The 27,833-nt window shown below is 48.7% G+C and overlaps 1 protein-coding gene across 4 annotated transcripts in view; it reads right to left on the bottom strand.

Moving 5' to 3' along the window:
• Positions 1–5,092: 5,092 nt before the first annotated feature.
• The window catches only part of WDTC1 (WD and tetratricopeptide repeats 1), a 72,135-nt gene continuing 49,394 nt past the window's right edge, over positions 5,093–27,833 (bottom strand). For 2 of the 4 annotated variants that reach the window (XM_059135345.1, XM_059135348.1), the window contains 13 exons: positions 25,762–25,808; positions 25,146–25,257; positions 22,267–22,454; positions 19,347–19,529; positions 18,510–18,604; positions 17,987–18,102; positions 16,540–16,615; positions 15,831–15,939; positions 14,512–14,685; positions 11,213–11,448; positions 9,555–9,735; positions 8,480–8,672; positions 5,093–7,070 (listed from right to left, as the gene is read on the bottom strand). In XM_059135345.1, coding sequence (XP_058991328.1) covers positions 6,873–7,070; positions 8,480–8,672; positions 9,555–9,735; positions 11,213–11,448; positions 14,512–14,685; positions 15,831–15,939; positions 16,540–16,615; positions 17,987–18,102; positions 18,510–18,604; positions 19,347–19,529; positions 22,267–22,454; positions 25,146–25,257; positions 25,762–25,808 — 1,908 coding nt within the window. In that variant the 3' untranslated portion in view covers positions 5,093–6,872. The remainder of the gene's footprint in view (positions 7,071–8,479; positions 8,673–9,554; positions 9,736–11,212; positions 11,449–14,511; positions 14,686–15,830; positions 15,940–16,539; positions 16,616–17,986; positions 18,103–18,509; positions 18,605–19,346; positions 19,530–22,266; positions 22,455–25,145; positions 25,258–25,761; positions 25,809–27,833) is intronic. The other 2 variants (XM_059135347.1, XM_059135346.1) reach the window with 2 other exon arrangements.

The following is a 27,833-nucleotide window of genomic DNA, read 5'->3' as shown; positions in this document are numbered from 1 at the left end:
ATTCTAATGTCCGTTTTGCTTGCCAGGGTTGGCTCAGTCGGTAGAGCCTGCAACTCTTGATCTTGAGGTTGTGAGTTCTAGCCCCGCATTGGCTGGGTGTAGAGATTTCTTAAAAATAAAAAAATCTAGGGCGCCTGGGTGGCTCAGTCAGTTAAGTGTCTGCCTTTAGCTCAGGTCATGATCCCAGGGTCCTGGGAGTGAGTCTCCCATCAGGCTCCCTGTTCAGTGGGGAGCCTGCTTCTCCCTCTCCCTCTGCTGTTCTGCCTGCTTGTGCTCTCTCGCTCTGTCAAATAAATAAAATCTTTAAAAAATATATATTTTAAAAAACTGTTTTGCTATGCATTCACTGGGTGGGCTTATCTGATCCCACCTCTCTCGTTTTTATCAAAGTTTGTTTTTTTAAAAAATATTTGTCAGAGAAAGAGAGAGAGTGAGCACAAGCAGGGGGTACAGCAGGCAGAGGGAGAAGCAGACTCCTGGCTGAGCAAGAAGCCCAATATGGAACTTGATTCCAGGACCCTAGGATCATGACCTGAGCTGAAGGCAGATGCTTAACCAACTGAGACACCCACGCATCCCTGAACCCGCCTCTCTTATCAGTAAGGCTGGTGAGAGTTTTGGGTGAGTCACACAAGCAGAAACATAATTAAAAATGGAGTACCATGCAACCTTTCTTACTCCAGTTTTGCCTTTTCCACAATGTCATATAGTTGGAATCATACAGCGTGACTTTCAGGCTGGATTTTTTCATAAAGCAATATGCATTTAGGTGTCCCCCATATTTTTGTGGCTTGATAGCTCATTTCTTCTTATCACTGAATAACAGTGTGTCTGTATCACAACTTATCAGTTCACCCTTTGCAGGACTTCCTGGTTGCTTCAAGTTTGGGGAATTATGAAGCTGCAACAAACATCTGTATGCAGGTTTTTGCACAGATGTAAGTTTTCAACTCATTTGGTTAAATACTAAGAAGAACGATTGCTGGGTCTTACAGTAAGACTATATTCAGCTTTGTAAGAAACTGCCAAACTGTCTTTTCAAGTGGCTGTACCATTTCTGCATTCTCACCAGCAATGAGAATTCCTGGTGCTCCACATCTCTGTCAGCGTTTGGTAATGTCAGTTTTTGAAATCCAGCCATCCTAATAGGTATGTAATGAGATTTCACTGTTGATTTAATTTGCAATCCCCTAATAACATAATGCTGAGCATCTTTTTGTATGCTCATTAGTCCCCTGTATATCCTTTTTGGGTGAAGTATCTATTCAGATCTTTTGCCCATTTTAAAATTGGATTGTCTGTATTCATATTGTTGAATATTTAGAGTTCTTTGTAGATCTTTGTGTATGTTGGGGTATCTTTTATTTTACATTTATATTTATTTTATATTTATATTTATCTGACATGTTTCGCAAATTATTTTCTCAGTCCTTGGTCTGTCTTTTTCATTCTTGTAATGACTTCATGGAGAAGTTTTTAATGAAACCCGATTTATCAATTCGCTCATGGACCGTGCTTTAGATGTTTCTAAAAACTCATCACCAAACCCAAGGTGACCCATATTTTCTCCTATTTATCTTCTAGACTAGAAGTCTCTTTTACATTTGGGTCTATGATCCCTTTTGAGTTAACATTTGTGAATGGTGTACGGTGTTTATTTTTTTATTTTTATTTTTTAAAAGATTTAAAAAATCTATCTATCTATCTATTTATTTTTAAAAGATTTTATTTATTTATTTGACAGACAGATCACAAGTAGGCAGAGAGGCAGGCAGAAAGAGAGAGAGAGGAGGAAGCAGGCTTTCTGCGGAGCAGACCGCCCGATGTGGGGCTCGATCCCAGGACACTGGGATTCTGACCTGAGCCGAAGGCAGAGGCTTTAACCCACTGAGCCACCCAGGCGCCCCAGATTTTAAAAATTTATTGGACAGACAGAGATCACAAGTAGACAGAGAGGGGGAAGCAGGCTCCCCGCTGAGTAGAGAGCCTGACATGGAGCTCTATCCCAGAGTCCTGGGATCACAACCCGAGCTGAAGGCAGAGGCCTTAACCCACTGAGCCACCCAGGCGCCCTTGGTGTACAGTGTTTAAATCCAGCACCACTTATTGAAAAGACTGTCCTTTTTTTCATTGAACTGACTTTGCTCCTTTGGCAAGGATCAGCTGACTGTATTTATGTGGATCTACTTTTGGGTTCTCCACTCATTCCATTGATGTTTGTCTAGTCCTTTGCCAGTACCACACTGTCTTTACTATTATAGCTTTAGGATAAATAGTAAAGTTGGGTAATGCCAATCCTCCTCTGTTTTTCTTTGACTTCATTATTGTCATTGGCTATTCTGGGTCTTTTGCCTCTCTATAAACTTTAGAATCCATTTGCCAATGTTCTCAAAACTAGTTGCTGGGATTTTGATTGGGATTTCACTGAAACTATAGATGAAGTTGGGAAGAAATGACATCTTAATAATATTGAGCCTTTCCATACATAAGCATGGGTTATTTCTTCATTTATTTTGATTTTCCTTGGTTTCTTTCATCAGCATTTTATAGTTTTCCTCATATAGATCTTGTACATATTTTGTCAGATTCATTCCTAAGGGGTGTGTGTGTGTGAACAGCTGGGGCACAGGGGATTTTTTTGGTTTTTTTTTTTTTTTTGAGATTTTATTTATTTATTTGGCAGAAAGAGATCACAAGTAGGCAGAGAGGCAGGCAGAGAGACAGAGAGAGAGGAGGAAGCAGGCTTCCCGCTGAGCAGAGAGCCTGATGCAGGGCTTGATCCCAGGACCCCGGGATCATGACCTGAGCTGAGGGCAGAGGCTTTAATCCACTGAGCCACCCAGGTGCCCTCGCACAGGGGATTTTTAGGGCAGAAACTATTCTGTATGACAGTGTAATGATGGATACATGACATTATGCATTTGTCAAAACCCACAGAACTATAAAGAAAGTGACCTTACGGGCTTTAGTTAATAATGATGTATTAGTATTGGTTCACTAATTGTAGTAAATGCACTACAGTAATGCAAGACGTTAATAATAGGGGAAACTGAGTCAGGGAGAGAGGGGGATATATGGGAGTCTTACCGAATGTAAGCCTTAAAGTGCTCTGAAAGACAGGGGCGCCTGGGTGGCTCAGTGGATTAAACCTCTGCCTTCAGCTCAGGTCATGATCTCAGAGTCCTGGGATTGAGCCCTGCATCAGGCTTGCTGCTCAGCGGGGAGCCTGCTTCCCCCTCTCTCTCTGCCTGCCTCTCTGCCTACTTGTGATCTCTCTCTCTGTGTCAAATAAATAAAATCTTTAAAAAAAATTAAAAAAAAAAAGTGCTCTGAAAGACAAAGTTTACTTACAAAAAAGGTGTGGGGGGGAGTACCAATTCTAAGTGAAAGGGAGCCCCTTGTGAATGAAGTCTTCCAGTGGCTCCTTCTTGCTTCCAGGGTCCAGCCTACAGCCCCTCATCAAGCATGGGGAGCCCTCTGCAGCTGGACTGCCCCTTCAGCCCATGAGCCACTCCTCCCTGAACAGTGCAGCTGAACTGAATCACTTGGGCTCCAGGAGGGAACCAGCGACTTTGCACTAGTCTCTTGACCTGGGACACTGCCCCCTCCCTTGCCTGGTCTGCAAATGTCTTGAGTTCTAAAGACTTCATGCTGGGGGTGCCTGGGTGGCTCAGTGTGTTAAGCCTCTGCCTTCAGCTCAGGTCATGATCTCAGGGTCCAGGGACTGAGCCCCGCATTGGGCTCTCTGCTCGGTGGGGAGCCTGCTTCTCCCTCTCTTTCTGCCTACTTGTGATCTCTCTGTCAAAAGAATAAAGACTTCATCTTGGACACAAAGAAGTGACACTGGTCCAAAACACCTGCTTCATAACACCACCTACTGTGCTTCTGTTTCTGTCAGGATCTCCTTCCTGTCTCCTGAATTAAACCGAGAATACCCTAGCATACCCTGCTGCCTTCCCATCACGCTGTTCTTTCCAAATGTACAAACAGAAGAATGACAAAATTTCAGTAGTGAAGCTATTGTTCCCACAATACTGAATCACAGCCCTGAAACTGCATCAACAACCTTGAAAGGCCCCAACAAGTTCATAGAGCACATGGTAGGGGATTTTAAATTTGGGAGACACTCAACATCTGTTGGCTACGGAGAGATCTACTAGTTCAAGGTAGATCACAGTTTCATCATTAGGTTTAGATACATTCCTTTGGTTAGATCATCTTAGAAGCTGGGTTTTTGGTGGTCGCTATTGTGAAAAGCAACTCAAAGTCAGTGTGGAATAGGTAGTACCGTCCAATGGGATTAGAAAGTTTGAGAAGCTTTATAGTGCCCAACAAGCACACAGATCCCATTAGTTATTGTATTTAAGAATGAAATAAAAATATCGTTTCTTCTAGTTTATAAGTACTTTAAAAAAAAGTGACTTGGTACCACATAGTTCTTATTATGTAATTTGAGTATAATTACTTGATAAGTAGAACTCTTGGGCATTTCTTTTGGTTTAGAGGCTCCATGAGAAAATTACTGAGCCACGAATGCTGGGTGAGTGCTATGAGCTGGGAAAGTCTGGGAACCTCTGGTCTAAGATACCCTTTAATCCAGGGCACATCACATTGTGAAATCCATTTAGTGGGTTATGGCCAGCCTTCTTTTGCCTTAGTAAAACAGAATGGTCACTAGAACACACTGCATATAGCAACGGTAAATATTATTGTGTAAGCTTATGTTCATTATATACACACAAATAAGCATGGGTATCTTGGATCACAATGTAGAATGTGTATTTCTTGTTTGGGTTGATTTTAGAAGTTTGAAAAGCCACTAAGACTTCAACCTCCTTATTTTTGAGATGAGAAAACAGCTTGGAGAGTGAAAGCTGATTATTGCAATTCACAGCCACCGGGGCCAGGCGCTGCTGCACTCAGCCTCGCTGTGCTAGGAGGCCACTGCTCACAGGGATCCTCCAAGGCAGGCCTCATTCTATCCAGCAGAGGTGTGGTTACTCAAAGTCACATAGCTACAGCGGTGAGGATCAGGTACCCTCACTTTGGTTCCAAGACCCATTTGCACCCCACAAATGCCAGCAGCCACACCTAGAACAAAATGGTTTTAATCAATTGCGTCACCCTCACTCTCCTGGGAGCGGAGCAACAAAAAGGCTCGGCTCCTGCCCCCAGAGGACAGTAAGGCTTATGTGTCTCTCCACACTGCAGGGCCCAGGCTGGGCAGGTGGGGGGGGGGGGTGGGGACAGATGGGGGACACAGGACGGGCGGGCAGGAGGCAGAGAGGAAATGGCAGGTGGCTCGAACACAGGAAAGCAAAAGGGGCCCCTGCTGGTCCCTGGGCCCCAGGGCCCAGCCCCAGTACTCCTGCTTTCCCCTCCCTGGCTCGAGAAAGGTCATGGAGAAGAGACAGGGGAGCAAGTCCCAGCAGCAGGAAAAGCAGCAGCAGCTGTTTCCTTCACCAATAAATATACTTCATTACCAAGCTAGAAGAGGGGGTGGGAGAGGGACTGGGTGGGGAGGAGGGGGGAGAAGCTGCCACCTGTGTTGCTGGGATTAAAGCAATGACGAGATGGTGCCAGACCCCCCACCACTATCCTCACCCCCCCTGTCTTCTTAAAACTGTGAAAAAGCTTTTAACGTGGCCCTCCTGTCTCCAGGGCTGCTCGGAAGCCTGGCTGAGAGGAGGCACCTGGCAGAGACCAGGCGGAGGGAGGGAAGGGCGGAGGGAGGGAAGAAGGGAGGCTGCTGCTCCCCAGAGGCTGCAGCTGGAGGGCTGGAGCCAAGTAAGCACTGAGGGGAGAAGGAGGGAGAAGGGGAGGAGGCTGAGCAACTGTCAGGAGAGGCTCCCAGCTGAGAGCCGAGGGGGCAGAGAGCGGCTTGGTGAGTGGTGGGGTGACTGCTGTCCAGTGTTAAGCTTGGGGCTGCTGAGGAGGGAGGGGGCCAAGTTAGGGATTTTCCCATCTGAGTGGCTCAGGAGACCCACCCCCTCCCCCCAGAGCAGCAGGGGGACAGAGAAAAGCCATCACTTCTTTGGTCTTTGTGGCGGCTCAGCATGTGGGGTGGGAGGAAGGGCAGAAAGGGCCCTTAGCAGGGAGCGCCACCTCAGCAGAGTGGGCCTGGCTGGGAGCTCTGGCAGAAAGGTCACAGTGAGGCCAAGGAGCCCCCAGAAAGGGGAGTGGGAGTGGTCATAGTGCAGTGCAGAAGGCTATGGCGTGTTGCCCCACCCTCTGCCAGGGCCCTTGGGAAAGGCTAAGCCCCTGGAGGTGGCCAGTGAGCGCAGGCGCAGGGTCCGGAGCCAGCACTGGGAGAAGGGCGAGGACACAGGGGCCTGGCCTTGCCTACTGCAGGACTCCCACCTTCCTTCGGCTTCCACCCTGACACGGTGGCTCTGGAGGGAGGGTGGGACCCCATCCTTTTTCAGAACCTTCCCTGAAGCCACAGAGGAGCTAGCCTTGCCCTAGGAGCAAGCGTGGCAACAGGTCAAGGCTAGCCCTTACGGACTGGAATTCCACCCTCTTCCTGCCGCCAACTGAAGTGTAGGGCAGTCCTTGAAGACAGCTTTGGCCCTTGCCTCCCAACCTGAGGCGGGCCAGAGCCCTCCAGGGACATGGGAGGTGGGTGGTGTCTGGAGGGGCTTCCCCTCCTGCTCTTCTGCTCAGAGCTGAGGCCAGTCAAGGGGCAATCTGCCCCAAAGTCTGAAAGCCAGCGAGTTGTAGCAACCCCCCACCCCCAATGCCAAACTAACAAAACAGGGAAATGAAAAAAATGGGGGGAGGGGGAAGACAAACCAAAACAGAACCCCCTGACCTCCTGCCCATGGTGGAGGGTCCAGCCAGTAGCAGGGGCCAGGGACCAGAGCAAGGAGGGTCTAGCTGGGCCGGCACTGAACCTGGCCCTCAGAGCTGTCCTCATCATCAGAGGCTCCCGCACCCCCACTGCTCAGGCCTGTGATCCGGTAGCCCATGTTGAGCAGCATCACCTCCAGTGGGTCGGCGTTCATGCGCCGCTGGTTGGCCTGGGAAGCACCCTCCATGTCCTCCACAACTCGGCCTGTGAGGTCTTCGCTCTGTGGGGAAGGCACACAGCACCGGGAGAGAAGTGTGTGAGGGAGGTTGGCAAACACACACACACACACACACACACACACACACACACACACACAGATGGGGCGGTATACATAGAGGTGGCTGGACACATCAAGAGATGTACGTGAGGCTGTACGTATATCCTATGTAGATGCGGATGCAGGGAACCCACATATGGGGATACGTACAGGACACGTGCTTACCAGGATACAGATATGAGGGAGACACGCCATGTGGGGTTATACATATGGGGCCCATCTGGTAGTACACACTGGAAGGGGACACAATACACTGAGATATAAATGGAGGTGCTGGGATACACACTGGGGGGGGCATACCCCTATGGGGGTACATATTGGTGGGGCCCCATACAGGAAATGGTGGGGCTTACCACATGGGGTTACACACATGGGGGGGCCATACATGGATATATGTGGGAGGACTTGCACCAGGGTCTGCTGGGCACACCTACTAGATACCCAAGGCAGGAGGAACAGGCAACACCCCCCATCCTACTCTTCCGTCATCACTCCCAACAACCCTTCCTGTATCCTTCTTTTTCCCTCCTCTCATGGGAGAGGCCTGTAGGGTTCTCTTTAAAATTCACAGTAAATTGCCTCTGTAATTAGATACACCACTTCACTTCTGTTTTGCTGGCTAGAAAGGGGAGGGAAGTGGGGCAGAGGGCAGGGGAGGCCTCAGGCCAGCCTGCCTGGCTACCCACCCTGGGAGTAGAGGGGACCACATCCTCCTAAGTGTCCCTGTGGACTGGACACTTCACAGGCATCACTTCTTTATCCTTAAAGCAACGTTTTGAGGTGGTGCTGTCATACCCATTCCAATGTACAGATAAAAACCTGGGCCAGAGATGGTTAAGTCCCTTAGGCAGTGAGTGAAGGGGCCAGGATTCAAACTTAGGCTCGCAAAGATTCCGAAGCCTGCATACTTCCCATGTAACCAAGGGACTGGCTTTTGTCCAGCTTCTGGGGGACACAACACAGTGGTATATGAGGTCCCTAGGGAGCCCCTGAGGGGCTGTTCTCATGAGGTGGCACTGGGGCTGCTCCAGTTCCCTCCCGGCCTCCTGCAGCCGGTCCTTGGTTACTGTTTCCTGTATGGGAGTCTCATCCCCTCAGCTTGCTCAGGGATGTGCCTTGAGAAAGCAGGTGCCTACTCTTCCCCCTGGGGCTGCCTACTGCATTTGGAATTGATGGCTCCCACCTTGACACAGTGCTGGGCCCTCAGGTAGGAGTTCACTCATCCCAGCGGCTTCCATGTCTGAATGACTCATTTCTCTCCCGAATCCTCCCAGGCCCAGCCGGAGGCCTTGCCAGGGTCAAGCCCAACCTTTGTCCCTGTCCAGTTTGGGCCATTTTCTCCACACCCTCACCTCTGGCCGGGGGTTCCAGAGCCGCACAACAGGGTCAATGCCGCTGGTGGCCAGGAAGCAGTAGCTGGGGTGTGGCTGCAGGCAGTTGACGATGGACTCGTCCCCTTGGAGCACGCGGACCAGGTTGGTGGTCTCCTTTTCCCAGATGAAGAAGGAGCCATCGTCAGAGCCACTGACGATGTACTGAGCGTTGCTGGCAGAGGGGCAAAGGGCAGGGAGGTCAGGTGGGGTACTGCCCTACAGCCTCAAGTAGAGGCTGTACGGCTTACGGCAAGGGGAGCAGGGAACTCTGGGGTCTTCACTTGACTCAGAACTCCCACACACGGCAATCCTCTCCATACTGCACAGCCTTAGTTGCTGTCCAGCTATTAAGCTTAAGATCAGGGACTGCTTGGGTGCCTCCAAGATACTCTCCCTCAACACAAGTTATAAGCTCCCTGGGTGCGGGATCAATCCTGCATCTCTTCAATTTCTGGGAACACTCTTGTCTAAGCCTTCCCAGCAGTCCTTGCTTCCTGGGTTCACAACCCCCTTACACACCACTGACACTTAGACGGGATCTTGACGGAGAGACTCTCAACACTCAAGGGTTTCACTTACCCCAAGAAGGTATACCATATACAAAGGAGGGTTGGGGGTGACGGGATCTGAGACATGGGCTATGTACCACAGTACCAGAGGCACAGCTCTGAGAACACAAGTATGCTAAGACTGCCAGCTTTTGAGGGCTCTGGCCTTATACCCCAGCAGAAGGAAGCTCCAAGCATCCACATCAAGACCAAGCTCTGGCACATGGAGACAGAGGGAGAGGGGGCAGGGGATAAAGGCAGAGTCCAGACCCCATGCTGGATGCTCTGTGGATTACCTCACAAATCCTCATTATGGCCCCATGAGTGGGGATGGCTTGTTTCATTTTATAGATGAAGAGACAGGCCCACAGAGGTGAAGCCATTTCGTTAAGGATACAGAGGCAGAACTGGGATTTGAGACTTTTCTGAAAGCATTATGCCCCCACAACCCCCCAGTCTCCTGCTGCCAACCAGGCTGTGCCCTCCTCCTCTTCAGGGCCTCAGACCTGCCAAAGAAATTGGCCTCCTTGATATCCGTTGTGGTGTTGCAGTGGCCGCAGTAGCGGAACTGGTAGTCGTAGCTTCGCTCCCGCAGCACCATTTCATCTTCTGAGATGGAGTCCTTGCGGCTCGTACTGCGGAGGCGGACAGGGCCGCCGCCACCACCGCCGGCTCCCTTCTTCTCCTCTAGGGTCAGAGAGCAAGGAAAGGTGAGACCTGTCCTTATTTTCCCTCCCCTACCTTGTCTCTACCCCGGCCCTGTTTTCAGCTCATGTGCTGACAATGTAGGGCTATCTGCCTCTACTCCTACCCTCGAAAGCTGAGAATGACTGTGAGGAAGAAGCATTTTTGGACGTAACCCTTGAGGATGTTCAAGAGGGGACTTTGGATGCTAGAAGGGCCTTTGCTCAGGTCCCAGAACAATGTCTGGAAGTCCCAAGGATGCACAGGCCCACAGTCTGTTTCTGTGGAGGTAAGAGGCAGGGAGGAGAAGGTGAAGCACTACTGAGAGACTTGAAAGGTAATTTTTCTAAGTAGACCTACAGCTCTGAAAGGAGTAAAGTCTAAGCCCTTCCTCACTGGAAGATGAGTTATAGATCCCAAATGAGGCACTGATCAGTTCAGTGCCTTGGGTAAAATCACAACAGTTTTCTCAGTGCCTTAAAAGTGCCTTGATACTGCCTGCCTCAGGGCCTTTGCATGTGCTGGTTCCTAGGCCAGAAATCTTTACCTCCCACAGGTATACTTTTTATCTAGTTACCTCTTCTTCCCCATCCCTGAGATCTCAGATTAAATGTCTCCTCCTCTAGAACCCTAGCCTGACATTAAGCTCTGCCCCAGGCACCTGCACCGTATCAGCCCCCCATGGCACTCATCACATTGTTTCTCCTTCATTGCTTGGTTCCTTTGCTAGGGCTGTAAACTCCACGAATCCCATCTGACTTGTCCACAGCTGTACACCCACAACCCAGCACAGTGTCTAGCATGTGGTAGATGCTGGATAACTACTCAAACAATGCATCAGTCGCATGGTTAGTAAATTGCATAGGAGAGAGGTGAGGGTCCATGTCTTCATCACAAACACCCAGCTCACCCTCCAATGCTACTGAGCAGAGCTGGACAGGGCTTCAAATGAGCTCTGTGGAGGCAAGGCCGTGGGGTCAGGGAGGCTGGCTGTGTGTTACCTTAGGTCACATGGTTACCACACGGCAGAGCTGCATGCGTGAGGCATTTCCACTGCCCTCCACTGCTGCCTCTGCTGCAATCAGCCAGACTGGAAGGAGTACAACCCCCCACTGCTGCCTCTTACTCAGATGTCCAATGGAACAACTAAGACCCTGTCTCTGTGAGCCGGTGAGAAGGCCCAGCTGGAGCTATGCAGACTGGGCTCAGTTTCTTCCTGTCCTGAGTCCTAGGCATTAAGCCAGGTGCTTTAAACATACTATTGTTAATCCTCAAGAGAAACCTTAAATGGGAGGTGCTATCATTCCCCCTTTACAGTTGGGGAAACTGAGTCTCAAAGAGACCAAGTGAGTGACCCAACCTCACATAATTTCTGAATCAGCCTAAGAATCCAGGCCTCTCTAATCTCAGAACCATGTCTTCTCCAGCATGTCACACAGGACCTCAAAGTAACAGCAACCCCTCCTCAGTGCCCACTCACCACCGTCATTTTTGGAGAAGAGGGCTGCCGTGATGTCGCGGCCCAATGCGTCACAAGCACTACTGTGGGCCTGCTCCGGGAACTTCCCTTTGAAGTCGTCCAGGCACTCCAGGGCCTCAGCCACGTACTTGAGCTCAAAGAGGCAGCGGGCCAGGCGGAAGTGTGCCTTCAGGTGGCACGGGTTTAGGGAGATGGCCTTGAGGCAGTCTCTCAGGGCATCGTAGTGGTCACCATCCCTGGGAAGGCAGGGGAGTGTGGCTTAGAGGTAGGACCGTGTGGCAAGCAAGGAGTCCACCCAGTCTCCTCTGAGGTGGGCCACCTCAGCCCACCTCTGACAGATTTCAGGGCGAGGGTGCTTGTAAACGAAAAGAACCCTGGCTCAGCCCAGACCCTGCTCCCCAGGAGACAGAGTATGTTAAGGAGATGAGTCAGGAGCCCTGAAGTCTTGGTGGGGGATGGAGGGATGGTGTGCGCGCACCAGGGTACGCGCATGTGTGAAAGAAAAAACAGTGTTAGGCTGCCCTCTGCTGGGCACAGAGTGCAACTGCACACTGGCTCACCCCAGGCCCCTGCAGCTCTGCAGCAGAAGGCCTGGCATCTTGCCCACTTCAGGCTCCCCAAGCCCTCCTTCTCTCTTCCTCCAACTACTTCCTCAAATCCCCCCGGCTGGTCTTCAAAGCCCTGGCCAAGGCAGGGGGCCCTCAAGGACAGTTCGGCGCTCTGGGGAAGCCAGAAGTGCCAGGCTGGGGACTCAGGGTCTGACCAGCAGGCAGCAAGCCCTCAGCCAGACCCCCCTCTGTCCTGGCTGACTGATCCACAGCAGCTGTGGCCTCTACCTCCTGGGGCTGAAGGATGGGGCCTGACAGACTGGCAGAGTCAGCTCTCTGGAAGCTGATGGCAAAGGGGGGTGTGCACGCCAGGAACTCCAAATCATCCCCACTCGCTACCTTCAACCTCCCAAAGCATGGATGAAGGGAGATGGGGATGGTTTTCAGTTTTGGGGGGGACAGCAAGAAGGGAGGGGTCTTAAGGAAGTCCCCTGCTCTCCCACCGTGTGCCAGAATATAGGATACACTCCTCCAGTACCTCTCATCTGTTCCCACCTGTCGTTTATAGATCAGACAGGTCACAGGACTTCTCCTTTAGTAGCCTTCCCGCCACCCCCCCTTTTCCCTGCTGGGCTGAAATGGGCCTAGGACCCAACTGTGACAAGCAGCGTTCCCCAAAACTGATGCTCTTTCCACCAAGGCACAGCTCACAACCCTCCTGCACAGGGTCAAAGCAGGCCCGACAGGGGAAATGTCCTCCTGACCCTCCTCTCCTACAGCACTAAAGAGCGAGCATTCAGCCCTTGCAACAGCCATACTCAGATCGGGAACAAGCAGCTCATCAGCGTGGGAGCAGGCAGGGGACAGAGTGCTTTGAAGGCCTGGCCTGCGTTAGAACGACGGGCTATGATGAAGGAGCAGGCACTGTTTGGAAACCCAATTACCACCTGCAAAGTGCCCCTCAGAGCTCCTGGAGAGAGCCAGACAGAGACCAACCAGGAGCCAGAGGGTGACAGCTCCCACTGCACCCAGGAGCAGATGGCAGCCCTGGAGAGACTGGCCTGGGACAGAATGCGACATTCTGGGGTCACTGGCAGGTGTGTGGGGATGGGGAGAGTGGGCTGGCTCTAGGGTTCACCCATCCACCAGACTCACTGCCAGATCAATCTCCCTGAAAGGACAGCCCTCAGCACATCCCTCTCCTGCTCAGAACCCTTCAGTAGCTGCCCATCACCCCACTGAATCCAGGCCAAAACAGCCACCGCTCTGCATTCCAAGTCCTTCCCAGGCCGGCCCCAGGCTACCTCACAGACTCATCTCCTGCCAGTCCCTTCCAGAACTCTCTGCTCCAGCCAAATGGATTTGTTGTTCTGCAAACAAGCTCTTCAGTCAGTCCCCCACCCCCACGCCTTTGTTCGCACCATCTCTCTGGGAATGTCCTTCCCCCATAATCCCTTCCTCCTTTTCCCTTCCTTGCCCAAGTCTGCCCACACTCAAAGCCCATCAGATACCTCATCTTCCTGACACTTCCCTGACCCCAGCTGAAGTGACTTAACTTTTCTTAGTGCCCACAGCCTTTTACTTGACCACGCAAAGACTCACTGCTTCCTGACTCTTTGACAAAGAAAACCATGATCATGTCTTTGTCCTCTGCCCAGAAGCTGGGGACTCTGGAGCACAGGAACTCAAAGTGAAGAACTTTGTGTTCCCGGTATCTAGTGCATAGTAGGAGTTCAGAGAACATGTCAAGGGCTTTATCAGCCTCTCTTAGCAAGAATGCAAGAGTGAAACAGCTCTCAGTCTAAAGCCTGGATGAGGACACTGCATATTCTACCCAGCTCTTGGGACAGAGAGGCCAAACACCTCAGGATGGCTCCCAAACCATCACCTCCTCAGTCAGGTTACCATCTGAGTCTTTGGCAAACTCTTGACGCGTGAGCTAAGGCCAATGGGGTAGCATCTTCCCAAACCCCCATCTACCATCCTGTTAACTTGGGTGGGTTTCTTAAGCTTCCCTCTCTGGCCTGCCTTGTTGCAGCCAGACGATGGCACACCAGCTGGCCTGTCTGTCTGGGCAGAGCCGACGGATGCCAGACGGAGCAGAAATGGCTGTGGGCCCAGCTCTATCCATCTCCAGTCCTGGCCCCGACTGGGGGATGGGGCCTGCTTGCCTGCTGGTGCTTCAGGCAGAAGGGCTAGGAGCCCTGATGGTCTCCAAAGATAGCAGGTTCTTCAGGATATGGACCCCACCCCTTTACCACCAGCCACTATGACCCAACATGACCCACAGCCAGCTTCAGATCTCTGGTATCTTGTTTGTGCTTAGTCCAAAGGTCTAAGAGCATAGAAAAGCAAGCTCCAAGGTCAAGGAGCTGCAGAATCATTTCAGACAGATACCAAGTGAATTCACCAAATGCCTCTTTCCTATGTAGCAAGAATTCCACTGTTCCTTCATAGTCCCAATTCAAGGCACAATTATCTAACAGTTGGGATTAATCAATCTCTCAAGTCCTACTTATCCAGTGGCCATATCACTTTACAACAAACACCACTACTTAACAAAACTATTTCACTGTGACCTTCCTTGGTGCTTGAGAATTCCTAACTTCCAGTCTAGAGATGGGGAGAAGCAGCCTGGGGCTAAGGAGCCCTAGGAGGCAGTGGGATGCCACTGTCACTTTCCCTGGAGGCCTCAGCAACTTGGCTCCATCAGGCCCCTTGTCTTCATCCCCCGTCCTAAGGTCCACTCACCACTTGCGCTTCATGTAGGCAGCAGCTCGGTTCCCGTAGAGCATGGCATTGTGAGGGGCCCTCTGCACGGCCTTGCTGTAAAGCTGAATGGCCTGGGTCCACTGCTGGCAGGCAAAGGCCTCGTTGGCTTGCTGTTTCACGCGCTCCAAGTATGGGGGCAGCTCTACCTGGGGACTACGGGGAAGGAGAGCCAAGTTGGGCCAGCCAAAGAAGGTCAGAGCAGTCTCTCAGGAAGTCTATAGCCTTGCCTGAGGGCCACCTGTTATTTTCTTGGTCCCTGGGATCTGCACTGTCATTTAGAAGAGGGGCGCACTTCCATTCTTGGTCTGGGTTACTGCAATAGGTAATGGGCGGAAGTCCCCATACTCTGAACCAGTGAAAAAACAAGAGGAACTGTCATGGACAGGTAAAAGGCAACTCTCTCTCTCTTTTTTAAAAATTAAACTCTAAGTAAACTCTATGCCCCCAACATGGGGCTCAAACTCATGACCCCAAGATCAAGAGCTGCATCCTCCACTGACTGAGCCAGGCAGGCACCCCAAAGGCGATTCAATTTGATTCTATTTATTAGAGAGAGTGCGAGTGTGTGTGAGCTTGCACGTGCGAGCGGGGAGTGGGCAGAGGGAGGAGGAGAGAATCTCAAGCCAACTTGTGCTGAGTGCGAAGTTTAACAGGGGGCTCAATTTCATGAGCCTGAGAGCATGACCTGAGCTGAAATCAAGAGCTGGGTGCCTAACTGGTTGAGCTACCCAGGTGCTCCCCAAAGGCAATTCTTAATCAAACTCCTGAGCATGATAATAGCTAACCACCCACCCCCACACTGAGCTGAACCTTGTGACCACCCAAGTTCCTCCCATGTATCTCTTTATAGAGACTTCCGTTTCTCTCAAAGTTTAGAGGCTTTGAACACCTCTATACCCAGCATTGGGCTTGGTAGTGAATAGAGGCCAAAAGATAATATGGGACAAAGAAAAATAAAATGGGGGAAGAATATCTATGTAGAACACCTTTAAGAGAGAGCTCAGTACTAAGAGACAGCTGATCCCCTGGTCCTGACCCAGCTACGGATACCAAGGGACTGGAGCTTCAGTCTGAGCATGACTGGAATCCTACCAGGTAGGAGCAGTACTGGAACCACTAGCCACATCCAGAAATACTCCATTACTCCATTATATCCCTTGCCCCAGTCCCCAGACTTGGAAGTATGTACCTGGATGGACGGTTTACAAAACATGCTCTTATATCCCTTCAATTATACTGTAAGGTACCATAAGGTGTAATTGGGACTGCAAGGGCTGGACAAGTCAGACTGGCCTCACCTGACATGTCCCCTACTCTCCGGCAGCCGGAAGCCATTGCTATGAAGGTGCAGGCCATTGGACACGCCGTTGGATACACCATTGGTGGACATCTTGCCGTTCTGAACTTCTGGCAGGGATGGAGAGAAAGAACAGCAACAACTCAGGAGGAGTTCCCCATTGCTCCTCAGCAGCCCTCCAGCTTCCATCAGAGGATATGATGGTTCCACTGTGGGCCATCCTCCTGGGGTGAGACCCCTTCCCAGAAAGCAAGTTTTGATGCAGGTAGGCAAGTGCATAAAGAAAAGCCTGTGCGCCCTCTGCTGGTTGGAGAGGGACACAGCTTTAACTTGGCATTACCCTTAGGTGGGATTTGGGGGGATGTGGGGTGGGCGGGGGTGTGTGTGTGTGGGGAGAACCGGACTTTTAGAGGTGCCTAAATCAACTGCAGGCCCCAGGAAAGAGTCAGTGAGGAGACTGACCCAGGATGAGAAAGGAAGGGCAACTACTTGATGTCCTTAAGAGACAAGCCACGCAAAGTGCTTTTTCAGAGGGAAGGTATCTCTGACCTACTGTTCTCTTCCTTCTTACTGTACACAGAGCGTTCTTTCAGAGAATCGAGTCCTTTTGGGGCACAGCCACAGCACAGGGAAGGGGCAGCTTTCTCAGCAGAAGTGGCAAACGCTCAAGCTCCCCAGCAGAGATAACCCTACCCCAAGAGAGAACTTACCCCCTGAGGAGTGGCATTTTCTAGGCAAGAGAAAGGTGTACGGCCGCTGCTTGTAAGTCAGGTCAAACAAATAGACCTAGGGTGGAAGGGTCAAGAAAAGAGATGGAGGCTGTGAGGTAAGAAAGTGGCCGGCCAAAAGCAAGGCCTTGGTGGCTTGATGGCTCTCAGGAACACAGTGTGTATTGAGTAGGGAGCCATCCAGCAAGGCCAGGAGGTGTTCTACGGAACAAACCTCAGACAGGAACACCTTCCCAGTTCCCAGTCCCGAGGGTGGACTGCTTAAAACACCGCCATTAATTAGAATCACGTGTTTAAGTTTGAAAGGTCCTCAGAGGTCACAAAGCCAAATTTCTCATTTTATAGATGGGAAAACTGAAACCTCAGAGAAGGGAAGCAATTTGCCCAAAGCATCATTGCTATTTACTTCTCTCAGTGAACATAAAATTATTATTATTTAACGTTTTTTCAATTCTTACTTTGCTTTAGGAACTTGGCTAAATGTTTTATAGGACTTACCTCATAAAGAAGTACTATTATTTTTTTAGTTTATTGTTTTTAGTTATCTCTATACCCAACATAGGACTCTGAACTCACGGCCCCAGGGATCAAGAGTTGCATGCTCTTCTGACAGAGTCAGCCAAGTCAGCCCAAGAAGTACTATTATTATCAACCCCTTTACAGACAAAAGAAATATGGGCTGAACCTTTATTTACCCACGGCCATAAAAGTAGTATGTGGCACAGCCAAGACCCAAAACCAAGTCTGTCTGGCTCTAAGCCACTCTGCTATACTGCATCACTATTCATCCTAATGCTACCTTCAGGCCAGGTGATGGCCCAGCAATCTGAAGCCAGGACCAGTTCTCCATTCCAGTCCTCTGGTACATAGTCCACCTTGCCTTGTTCATCAGCTGCTTCACCTGCCATGTCTCCTGTCAACCTGGGCTGCATCATATTTCACCTCTGTCTCCTTCATGTTTATAATGATGCTAGTCCCAGAGTAAGTGCTCAGTGAGTGTTTGTAGAATAAATGGATTTAAGCAAGACTTACTAAATATCCTGACCGAGAACACGCAAAAAGAAGGGTTAGTAGCCTACCATTACCAAGGAACACTCCTACAGGCTGACTCAGCCCCAGGGTTTCCTCCTAGGAAAATGGAGGATGAGGAAATCGAGGCTCAGAAGAATGAAGACCCTCACAGTTCAAACTCCCAGCACACAGAAGGCCAGCATTTGAAGACCGGTCCGTCAGTTCTAATGCTTCAGAAAAAGCCAAGGCCAGGGCACCTCTCTGGGAATTCCAATAATGCCAGGTTGCTCCTACTATGAAGTAATTTACAATAAGGCTGTTGCTTGTCTGCCTCATGGCAGTGGAAGTGAGGTGTTAAGCCCTGGCTGCCGACTGTAGGGTGAAGGAGGGCAGAGCTACCTCGGGCAGCCGGACATACCTGCTCCCCTCCCATGTTGACCAGCAGCTCTGTGCCATTGGGGCTGAAGGTCACATAGGTGGCGACCAACACTCTCAGACGGTTGTTGTAATCAGGCAGCTTCACAGGCAGGTGACCTGTGGGGAGAAGCTCAGTTACCCTAATGTGAAGCTCCCCATCTTCCCCCAGAGGGGCAGGGAGTTGTGTGAAGTCAATCATATCAATAATGGTAGCAATTACCTTCATCATAAAAGCAGCTGCAAGTGTTGAGCACTCACTATATGCACTAGGCTAACTGCTTTATATACTTTATTTCATTTCATCATTATGATGCCTTTTTATGGAAAAGGAATTAAGACTCATCAAGGGTAAATACTTTGCCAAAGGTCACAGGATGGCTGGTCAGTGGCAATCAGGATTAAAGCCCACATCTGCCTTACTCTAAAACCCTTTCTCTTGACCACCATGCCATGCTGTCTCCCTGCACCACCCCAGAGTCAGCACCCAGCCAAGAATGTGGGGCCAGGGCTGGACTGAGCCCTACCTGCTACGTAATACTGGGCGGCACCATCCGGAAGGGGCTTCTGCCGGTCACAGAAGGTGTGGACACCTGCCGAAGGGCTCTGCTTCATGCTCTTCCTGGTGGGAAGGCAAACCATATAGGTTATAACCCCTAGCACTACCCTTGGCTAGTCTAGATCACACTCCCTAGAGGAAAACCTAAATTTTTACCTCTGAAAGGAGATACCTTTCTTCCTTACCTGAACAACCCCAAAGTTTCACCAATTAGACAGCCATGGCCGTACACATTACAGTGCTTTACAAGTAAGTCCTATCCATTGTCTTGGTCCTCATGACCACCCTATTATTCTCATTTTACAGATGATGGAGTTAAGGTTCAAGGTCCACTCCACGTCACGCAGTGTATGAGGAGCAGCAGTGGTCGCCCAAACCCACAAATGAAAGTCTAGCAGGCCAGACACCCCTGTGCCTGTCCCAGGAGTTGACTGAAAACCCAGGCTGGCAGAGCTGCTCAGGTCTGCAACTTAGGTGGAGGTTCTGAGTATATTATACATTTGTTTAAAAAATAATAAAATTAAATGTACAAAAAAGAATTACATGTATAAGATTATAACTCTGCACGAATACTCATAGTAAGAGAACAAGTGAAAATATTATACACAGTGATTTGTTTCAGGTGGTGGATTATGGGTAGTTTTCTCATTATATTTTCCATATTTTACAAAATAAACATGGATTACATTTTTTAAAAAATCACAAGAATTTAAAGACCCATCTCAGAAAGAAGAGGGCATGGCAATGGGGGAAAGGGGCAGCAGGTTCCCAGGGACCTGGCCATGGGAGGCCGAGCTATTCATACCTGTGGTTATGAATCATGCGAATGTCATAGAGCCTCACAAAGGGCCCACTGGCCCCTACTGCCAGGCAGTTGTTGTCCTGGGGGTTGACGGTGAGGCACTTGGCCTCCACCAGCTGGCCACAGTACTCTGTCAGGTCAATCAGCACCTCCGAGTGTTTGCTGTTCTCCCGAAGGTCATACTGGCTGTGAGAGAGGACAGCGTTAGGGGATGGGGGTTGGGTCCTCCTGTGAGGCAGGGGAGAAGCTAAGGCCTTGTTATACAAAGGGACTGAGAGCAGCTCTGACCTGTTCCTAAATAATAAGAATGTCAAAAACCACTATTTTTTTTTTTTGAAACATTTTATTTTTTAAGTACTCTCCATACCCAGTGTGGGGCTTGAACTCAGGACCCTGAGATCAAGAGCAGAATGCTCCTCTGACTTAGCCAGCCAGGCGCCCTGAAAAACCATTCCCATTTCCCTAGTGGTCACGATGGGCCAGGCACCTAAAATAGGCTTCTCATACAATCTGTTTTATTCTTTATGTAACTATTTATGGTAAATACTACTGTAATGTTTTTTGTTTGTCTTCTACAGGTATCAGTGATATTAAGTACTATTACTAGTGATTACTAAAAATGAGAAACTGCTTTGTGTCCAGTGCTATCTGTAAATGTTGCACATGGATTATCTCATTAAATCCTCATGCCATTCCCAGGTACCATTACAACACTGAGGCCGAAGGCAGCTGAACAGCCTGTCTGGGATGACACCGCCATAAATGTGAAGCTGGGATAGTACAGAGCTGGGGAGACAGCCTTTAACCACCTGGCTTCGCTCCTTAACTCTACTTTTATTTATTTATTTATTTATTTATTTTTAAAGATTTTATTTATTTATTTGTCAGAGAGAGAGTGAATGAGAGCGAGCACAGGCAGACAGAGTGGAAGGCAGAGTCAGAGGGAGAAGCAGGCTCCCTGCGGAGCAAGGAGCCCGATGTGGGACTCGATCCCAGGATGCTGGGATCATGACCTGAGCCGAAGGCAGCCGCTTAACCAACTGAGCCACCCAGGCGTCCCTTAACTCTACTTTTAATCTAATTTCTTACAGGAAACAAAGAAGTATGGAGGTGACTGAAAGGAGAATCTAGAGGTCACCTAAGAGCGATCTAGAAACACTTAGCATCAAGACAAGCCTGAGTCCCACTCAGGTCATGTCAGACATCCCCTGCAGCAGCAACCCCCCTCACGGCAGTTTGGAGGACTGCTGTGCTGCCACTACACAGGCACAGAGAATTGGGAGGATGTGCCCTGTGTGCTCACCCACCTCCTGCCTAGACACTGGCAATAATCTCCACCCTGTCCGCCTCACCTTTCTATGCCCACCTCATCAGATCGCTCTTCCTAAAATACGGTTTTTGTTACATCACTCTCCTGCTCAAAAACCTGAGGGGATTCCTCAATACTTCTAGCTTACTGTTAGTAAACATTGACCAAACTCATCAGTCTGGTTTCTAAGACCCAATTTCAAGCTAACATCGTCTCTCAGCTTTCTAACTGCGCCGATGACAAATATCCCCCATGTGGCTATCTTACCCCTGCCTCCATGAACTCTGCTTAAGTTGGGGAGTCCACTCAGCTTTTCCTTGCCCATCCAAATCCTGCCTATTCTGCAAGGTCCAGTGTATGCTCACCTTCTGCTAGGACACTTTCCCTGACTGTACCTTTGCCTAAGTGCCACTCAGGCTCTGACTCTAGGTGCTTTGCCTATCCCTGCTGCCCTGGCACAGTCCGGTTAGTGAGGGTCAACAAGGGTAACACGGAATTGTACCTGCCACTGACCAAAGTGCTTTTTGTCTTCCAAGTACTCTCCTAAGGTTTTATAGGCACTATCTTGATTTTAATGCTCAGGCCAAGGGAGATATTATGATAATTTCCATTATAGATGATGAAACTGAGATTCAGGGGTAAAGTGACTTGCCCCAAATACTGAGTGACAGAGGTAGGACTTGATCCCAGGTCTGTCTGACATCAGTGCCCTGTTTCTAACTGCTGTTTTATAGTTCATGCGATCTAGATCTCTCTTCTTTTGTAATGGGGAAGAGGGTATAAAGTCCTACAAGATCTCAAGGGAGACATTAAATCAGGTTGGAGAGACAAGGAAAAAGTTCTAAAGTCACCTCTGAAGAAAGGAGTTAAAGGGCAATGAGACCATTTTAGGATGAAGGAAAGTAGAAGCAAAGTTGTCATAACCTAGGCCACTGGGAAGGGGGAAAGCCCACGTGACCATTTCTGGCTGGCTATCCCTTTCTCACATATATGCCCACTGATCAACTCTTTGAGAGAATGTATCAAGCACCTCTACATACTAGGCACAGTGCTGGGCTCCAGGAACAAAACCAGGGATGAGAGAGAGATGGAGATGCTTTGGCAGCTCACTGTTCAGTGAGTGATACAGACAAAAAGATAAACTAATGAGTAAATAAAATTAAAGAACTACAGATAGTGATTGGAGTTAAAGAGGATACAATTAGTGTGCTGAGACAGAATGATTGGAGGGGGTGTCCTACTTCAGACAGGATAGAAAAGGTGCTTCTGAGGAGGTGATCCTTAACGTGATCTCAGGGCGAGGAAGAGTCAAATAAGGAAAGAACTGGGGACAGAGAAAAATAGGTGGAGGGAACACCAAGTGTGAAAGTCCAGAGGAGGCTGACTGCTGGGTGACAGCAGGCCTGCAGGCCTGGATATAGTGGATATAGGACAAGCAATGTTCCCAGTTTTATATTCACAGAAAACTGCCCTGGGCAGACACAGGAGGCTGAACTCTGCTGACAGGAAGGAACCAGGCCTATGGAAGGAAGCGGTGGGGCGGATGGGATGGGGAGCCAACATGCAGGGGGAGCAGGGGAGGCACAGGCCCCACTCCATGCCTCAGGCCCTTACCGGATAAGCCCGTCCTCAGCAGCACTCCAGAATGTGTTGGGCCACATGGGCGCTGTGGCGATGCGTTTCACCCGGTTTGTATGGTCTCCAAACATGTGGATCGTTTCCTTTACTGTCAGGTCGTGGACATGCACTTTGGAGTCGGCTGCCCCCGTGATCAAGATGCGGTCCCCAGCGTGAGGCAGGAACTGCTCCAGAGAGATCGAAGAAGAGATTGGCAGGCAGTGTGGGTCGGGCTGGCCAGGAAAGAAGACTAGCCTGGATGTTAGCACCCTCTTTCCTTCATTTTGGGTAAGAAAATGAGCCCATCCAAGACACTCCACTAAGGAAACTGCATCAAGCATCAGCCCACAGGCCCAAAGGTAAAAACTGGGACATACGCCTTTATTTCGGCGGAGTAGTCCTGACTTATGCCAAACTGAACTACCTAAGAAAGCCTTTTCCTCTGACCCTTCCCCAGGTAAGAGCTGAGCAGGTGACAGTCACAGTTGTTACCATTTACTAAGTATTTACCATGTGCCAGACACCTGGGCAGGTTCCTTATCTTACCAATATTTTAAATAACCCACTTAAAATTGAGGTTCAGCACTAACACTGAGTTAACTCAAGTCTGTCTGATTCTCATGTGAATACTGCCTCATGAGGACCATTTGATAACCTGAGAATTACATAACAAAGTAGGCTTAAAATGAAAAAGACTTCCAGTGTTTTAAGAAGAAAGTAGTATTTTAAGTTGGGTTCAAATATTTCTGGAGAACAATCTGGCAATAGGTAACAAAGTAAAAGATGTTTCTATCTTTTAATCCCACACTTCCACTCTTGAGAAATTTCTATTAGGAAAAAGGGACCTGTGCAGAAATGCTCAGAGCAGCACTCCTCGTAATGACAAATACTGGAAATGGCTCAAATGTTGGGCCCTGGGGAAGGGTTGAGCATCAGGAGGAAACATCTCCCTGCAGCTGTTACAAAGAATGAGAACCCCGCCATTCAGATGAAGTTGAGAATAAAATATTCCAGATGACATGTCATAAGAACAAAACAGCCATAAATACAGCTCTGAACAGTAATCTTTAAAAGGTGTGCGGTTCTATCACCTAGCTTTGAGGAAAAAAAATGTTTGGGTATGGTGTTAGTTGACTTTTTCTCTTCTTTCTTGAGTTAAAAAAATTTAATTATCTTCTTTCTTAAATGAAAAGTTCCTCCCAAACCACAACAAGGCTGAACCGGTGCTGGGGTTGGGGCATTAATCTGCATTTAAAGAGCTCCAGTCCTACTTGACTTAATTGTTCAGGAAAGAGCAACAATTCACTCTTCCCACACACCACTGTCTAAGGGCTCACCAGAACAAGGGCTGGATGAAACAGACGGAATTCCATCATTTTTAGAGGCAACCAGTAGTCTTTAATTCCGTCTGGAAACAGCATGTACTTCAGGCACAACAGAAGAGGGAGCTCTTGAGGCCTCACACACTGTAGTTGCCACCAGGGGGGGCTTGTGGGTTAAATAAAAATACCTGCATTGTTACTACCGGAAGAGAGAAGAATCCTTTTCTACACTTTCACAGGAGGCTGAGGGTCTGTGAATTTAATTTTGGGCCCTGCCCCAAATCTCACTATTAGTATCAAGACCACTGTCAAATTCTTGTTCTTGAACTCAATGTTTTGTACTCTACGATGCCAAAGCTGATGGCATAGATCCCATTCCCAGATCCCACCCCACAGATTCAAATTAAACCTAATAACAATTTTCAGGGGGCAGAAAACAGTCTGTTTGCCATGCAAGAGGTGAATCAGCATTGTTCTGTCTCTAAAAACTGCAGAAAATTATCTAGGACTGGTCTCTGGAACAGGAGGTGAAAATGAGAGCTTGGGAAGAGGGCAGGGTTTAGGGAAATAAGTAGGTTCTCAGCTCTCAAATCTACCTTCTTCTTCATGTATCTTGTAATTCTTCTTGATACTAATTAGGAAAATATTTCTCAGATTAGTGAGGCTTTCCAAAGAACAGCCTCTCTCACATACATTCATTACAGAAATTCAGGGCTGGACAGGTCCTTAAAGGTCATTTCCTCCAACCTTAAACCTGTCAGATAAGTTCTCGTTGTGGAGAGTACCTCAGTGCTTGGACATTTACAACCTTCTCAAAGGGCCCATTCTACCTTTTCCAAATTGCTCTAAGCGCTAGACCTGTCTCTCCATTAGGCCCACATTTGCTTCTGTGGACCATTAATCCCACATCTGTTTTCTGAGATCAAAAGGCAGAAACTTCTTGTCATTTCCACCTACAGGGCTTCAGAGGTATGAAGACATTTTTAAATCCCGTTCCCACCTCTCCTTAGCTCACTTTCACCAACAAATCTGTAGCTCAAATGTAGAATCGCTAGAAGTACATATGCCAGCTGCCTTTTTACAATCATCTCATTGAACTATAATACTAAGCCTATGGAGTGCTGCTTCCCTTTTAAAATTAAAGGCCTATTTATTCATTTACTCATGAATCCAGGGGATTTTTCTAAGCTACTTTGTATTTACAGATGAGTAACAGGGCTCAGAGAGGTCAGGTGACTTGCCTAGGTCACACAGCTTCTAAAAGGCAGATTAAGAGGGTCAAACATAGGTCTTCCTGCTATCTAAGTTCATGCTTGGAACCATACCCCACCATCACCACTCAAATAAATATAAATTCACCTGGAGCTGGCCTTGTGGCTCTAAGTGAGGAAGGAGAACATGGAAAGGAGATGGGGTTTCAGGAATCACAGTCAGATAGCTCAGATCACAAAGGTGTCTGTGACCCCAGGGGTATGTGGAACCCAAATGGGCAAATACAACCAGGTACACAACCCAGTCATGCCTCTTACTTGCTCTATGCCTTATCCTGCTCACCTTGACAGAGAAGATATTTGCTGTGTGTCCCGTGTGCATGGAGAGCAGCTTCTTGTGGTGCAGCGGGTCCCACACAATCGTGTGCTGGTCATCGGAACCAGAGGCCAGCAAACTGCAAGCAGAATGAAGGTTTCTGACGTCTCTTCAAGTTCCTAAGCCCTACTCCCCTACCCCACCTCCCCTGTTCATAGGGAATGAAGCCAAGGAGAGTGTGCCGGAGATATCTCGGAATACAAGGTTATCTTGTATTCAACCTTGTAATACAAGGTTATCACCCCACCTCCCCTGTTCATGGGGAATGAAGCCACAGAGAGTGTGACAGAGATATCTCGGAATACAAGGTTATCTTGTAAGCATTAGTTGAGTCTCTTCTATTTTGTCCTAAGGATTTATCATTATTCGTTAAAGGCATTAGATTATATAAAAGAACAAACAAACCAGGGTTTGGGTGGTCATCCAATTCATTGTTCAACTGTGTGTTGATAGTGATGGACTAAACTTAAGTACACAGAAAAGTCTCTTTTCCTGAGATCTACTAAGGAGGAGGAAAGTCCCTTCTCCCAGCCTCCCCACTCCCGTCCCCAGCAGCTTCTCAGATGCTCCGGCTCATACGCACTCTCCTTTCTCGTTCCACTCCAGACAGTTGACACATCCTGAGTGACCCTGGGGGAGCAAATGGAAAGGGACAAGAAGAGAGCCAGTTAAGAGATTCTCTTGGGAAACAAAACACCAAGAAGTAGAACTAAATAGGTAAACTGGCCTTTCCATCATTAGTGTTTTGCTGGTGCATGTGAATGACCAGAATTGAATTAAACTGCCTAGTATCTTACAATATATAAAGTATTTTCATAATCATGATCTCACTTAATACTGAACACCTCAGCCTGTTTTTTTTTTTTTTTTTCTTTTAAAGACTTTATTTATTTGAGAGAGAGAGAAAGAGAGAGCACAAGCAGGGGGGGCAGCAAAGGGAGAGAGAGAAGCAGGCTCCTTGTTGAGCAGGGAGCCTGATGCAGGGCTCGATCCCAGGACTGTGAGGATCGAAACCTGAGCCAAAAGCAGATGTTTAGCTGCTGGAGCCACCCAGGAGCCCCCACCTGAGCCTTTTAAATAAGGCCACGTTTCATTGATCCTATTTTGCAGAAAAGTAAACTAAAGTTCAGACCAAAGTAAGCCATGGAAGTGAGATCAAACAAACTTCTGCTCCTACCACTAAAATGGGCATGTCCCCTTCCAGGGACATCCCCGTCAGCCACAGAAAATTTGCCCAGAGGAATACCTGACCCAAAGGCAGTCAATTAACTAGAAGGTTGATCTTTTGTCCATTCGGCATATAATTTAATTTGTCAGGCACCCACTGCATATCAGGTACTGTTTGGCACTGGGGATACAGCAGTATACAAAACAAAGTCCCTGATCTCCTGGAGCTTACTTCAAGTAGGTGGAGCCTGGTATAGTAAGGTTATTTGGGACAGAGTCTTGAGCTTTGGGGGTCTGAACTGAAACATGGAGAGAGAGAGGCAGTTAGTAGCAGACACTGAAGGCGAAAGCATCCACAGAGAGAATTCATGGTAAAGCCAGAGCAATGAGGAAAGAAAACCCATGAAAAACAGAAGGTATCAAGTGGCAGAAGTGAGTCTTACATGGGAGAAGGAAGGAACAAGTCACCAGGCACTCCTATATACTATTGTCTGTTTTCCCACCCTCCTTCATTCCTAACAGTACCTAGATTTTCATTTACTTAATTCCCTATTCCAAATAAGACCATGTGTTTCAGCGAGTATAAACCCACTGTCCTTGCCATACTGATAGGTTTAGCAACTTAGGCCTTAGCCAAATTGGACATGGCATTCACCTGGGCACAGGGATTGGCTCAGAAGTAAGCCTGTGACCCCAATCAGATGCCAGGGACACAGCTGCTGGGAGGATTCTGAAAAAGGCATTTCCTCATTCTCAGAAGAATCTATGAGAGATGCCTTTCTTCCTCGGATGCTGGGTGTATAGCTGGACACTTGGAATTGCCACACAAGGGAAACCAGCCTGAGAGTGACGTCAACACACAGAAGACAACCCAGTCAAAGGGAATCACACAAAAATAGAGCAAGGGTGACTGACCAGAGTAACCAATACTGACGCCTACTCTACTTCTGGACTTTCAGTTAAATGAGACACTCAGTTCATTATTAAGGTCTTCTGACTTGGGTTGTTACTTGTAGCCCAACGCATGCCAATTGGTAGTTCCAGCTCAGCTCCCAGTTTATGGATACTTCCTTCAAGATGCCTTTCCTGTCCTGTAAATTTGGGAAGGAGATACACCCTTCCTTGTGGGCTCCTCCTGTCACACTGGACTATGGCTCTGTGTTGACATGATTTTGTTTTTTAAAGATTTCATTTCTTGGGCACCTGGGTGGCTCAGTGGGTTAAAGCCTCTGCCTTTGGCTCAAGTCATGATCCCAGGGTCCTGGGATGGAGCCCCACATCGGGCTCCCTGCTCAGCAGGGAGCTTGCTTCCCCCTCTCTCTGTCTGCCTCTCTGCCTACTTGTGATGTCTGTCAAATAAAATCTTTAAAATCTTTAAAAAAAAGATTTTATTTCTTTGAAAGGGAGCATGAGAGTGGGGAGGGTCAGAGGGAGAAGGAGGCTCCCCACTGAGCAAGGAGCCCGATGCAGGACTTGATGTTGACACTC

This window comes from Mustela lutreola, chromosome 10 (genome assembly GCF_030435805.1).
Source record: "Mustela lutreola isolate mMusLut2 chromosome 10, mMusLut2.pri, whole genome shotgun sequence".
Classification (NCBI taxonomy): domain Eukaryota; kingdom Metazoa; phylum Chordata; class Mammalia; order Carnivora; family Mustelidae; genus Mustela; species Mustela lutreola.
Note: the sequence above shows the minus strand (reverse complement) of the source record. Positions and strands in the feature narration are given on the sequence as shown.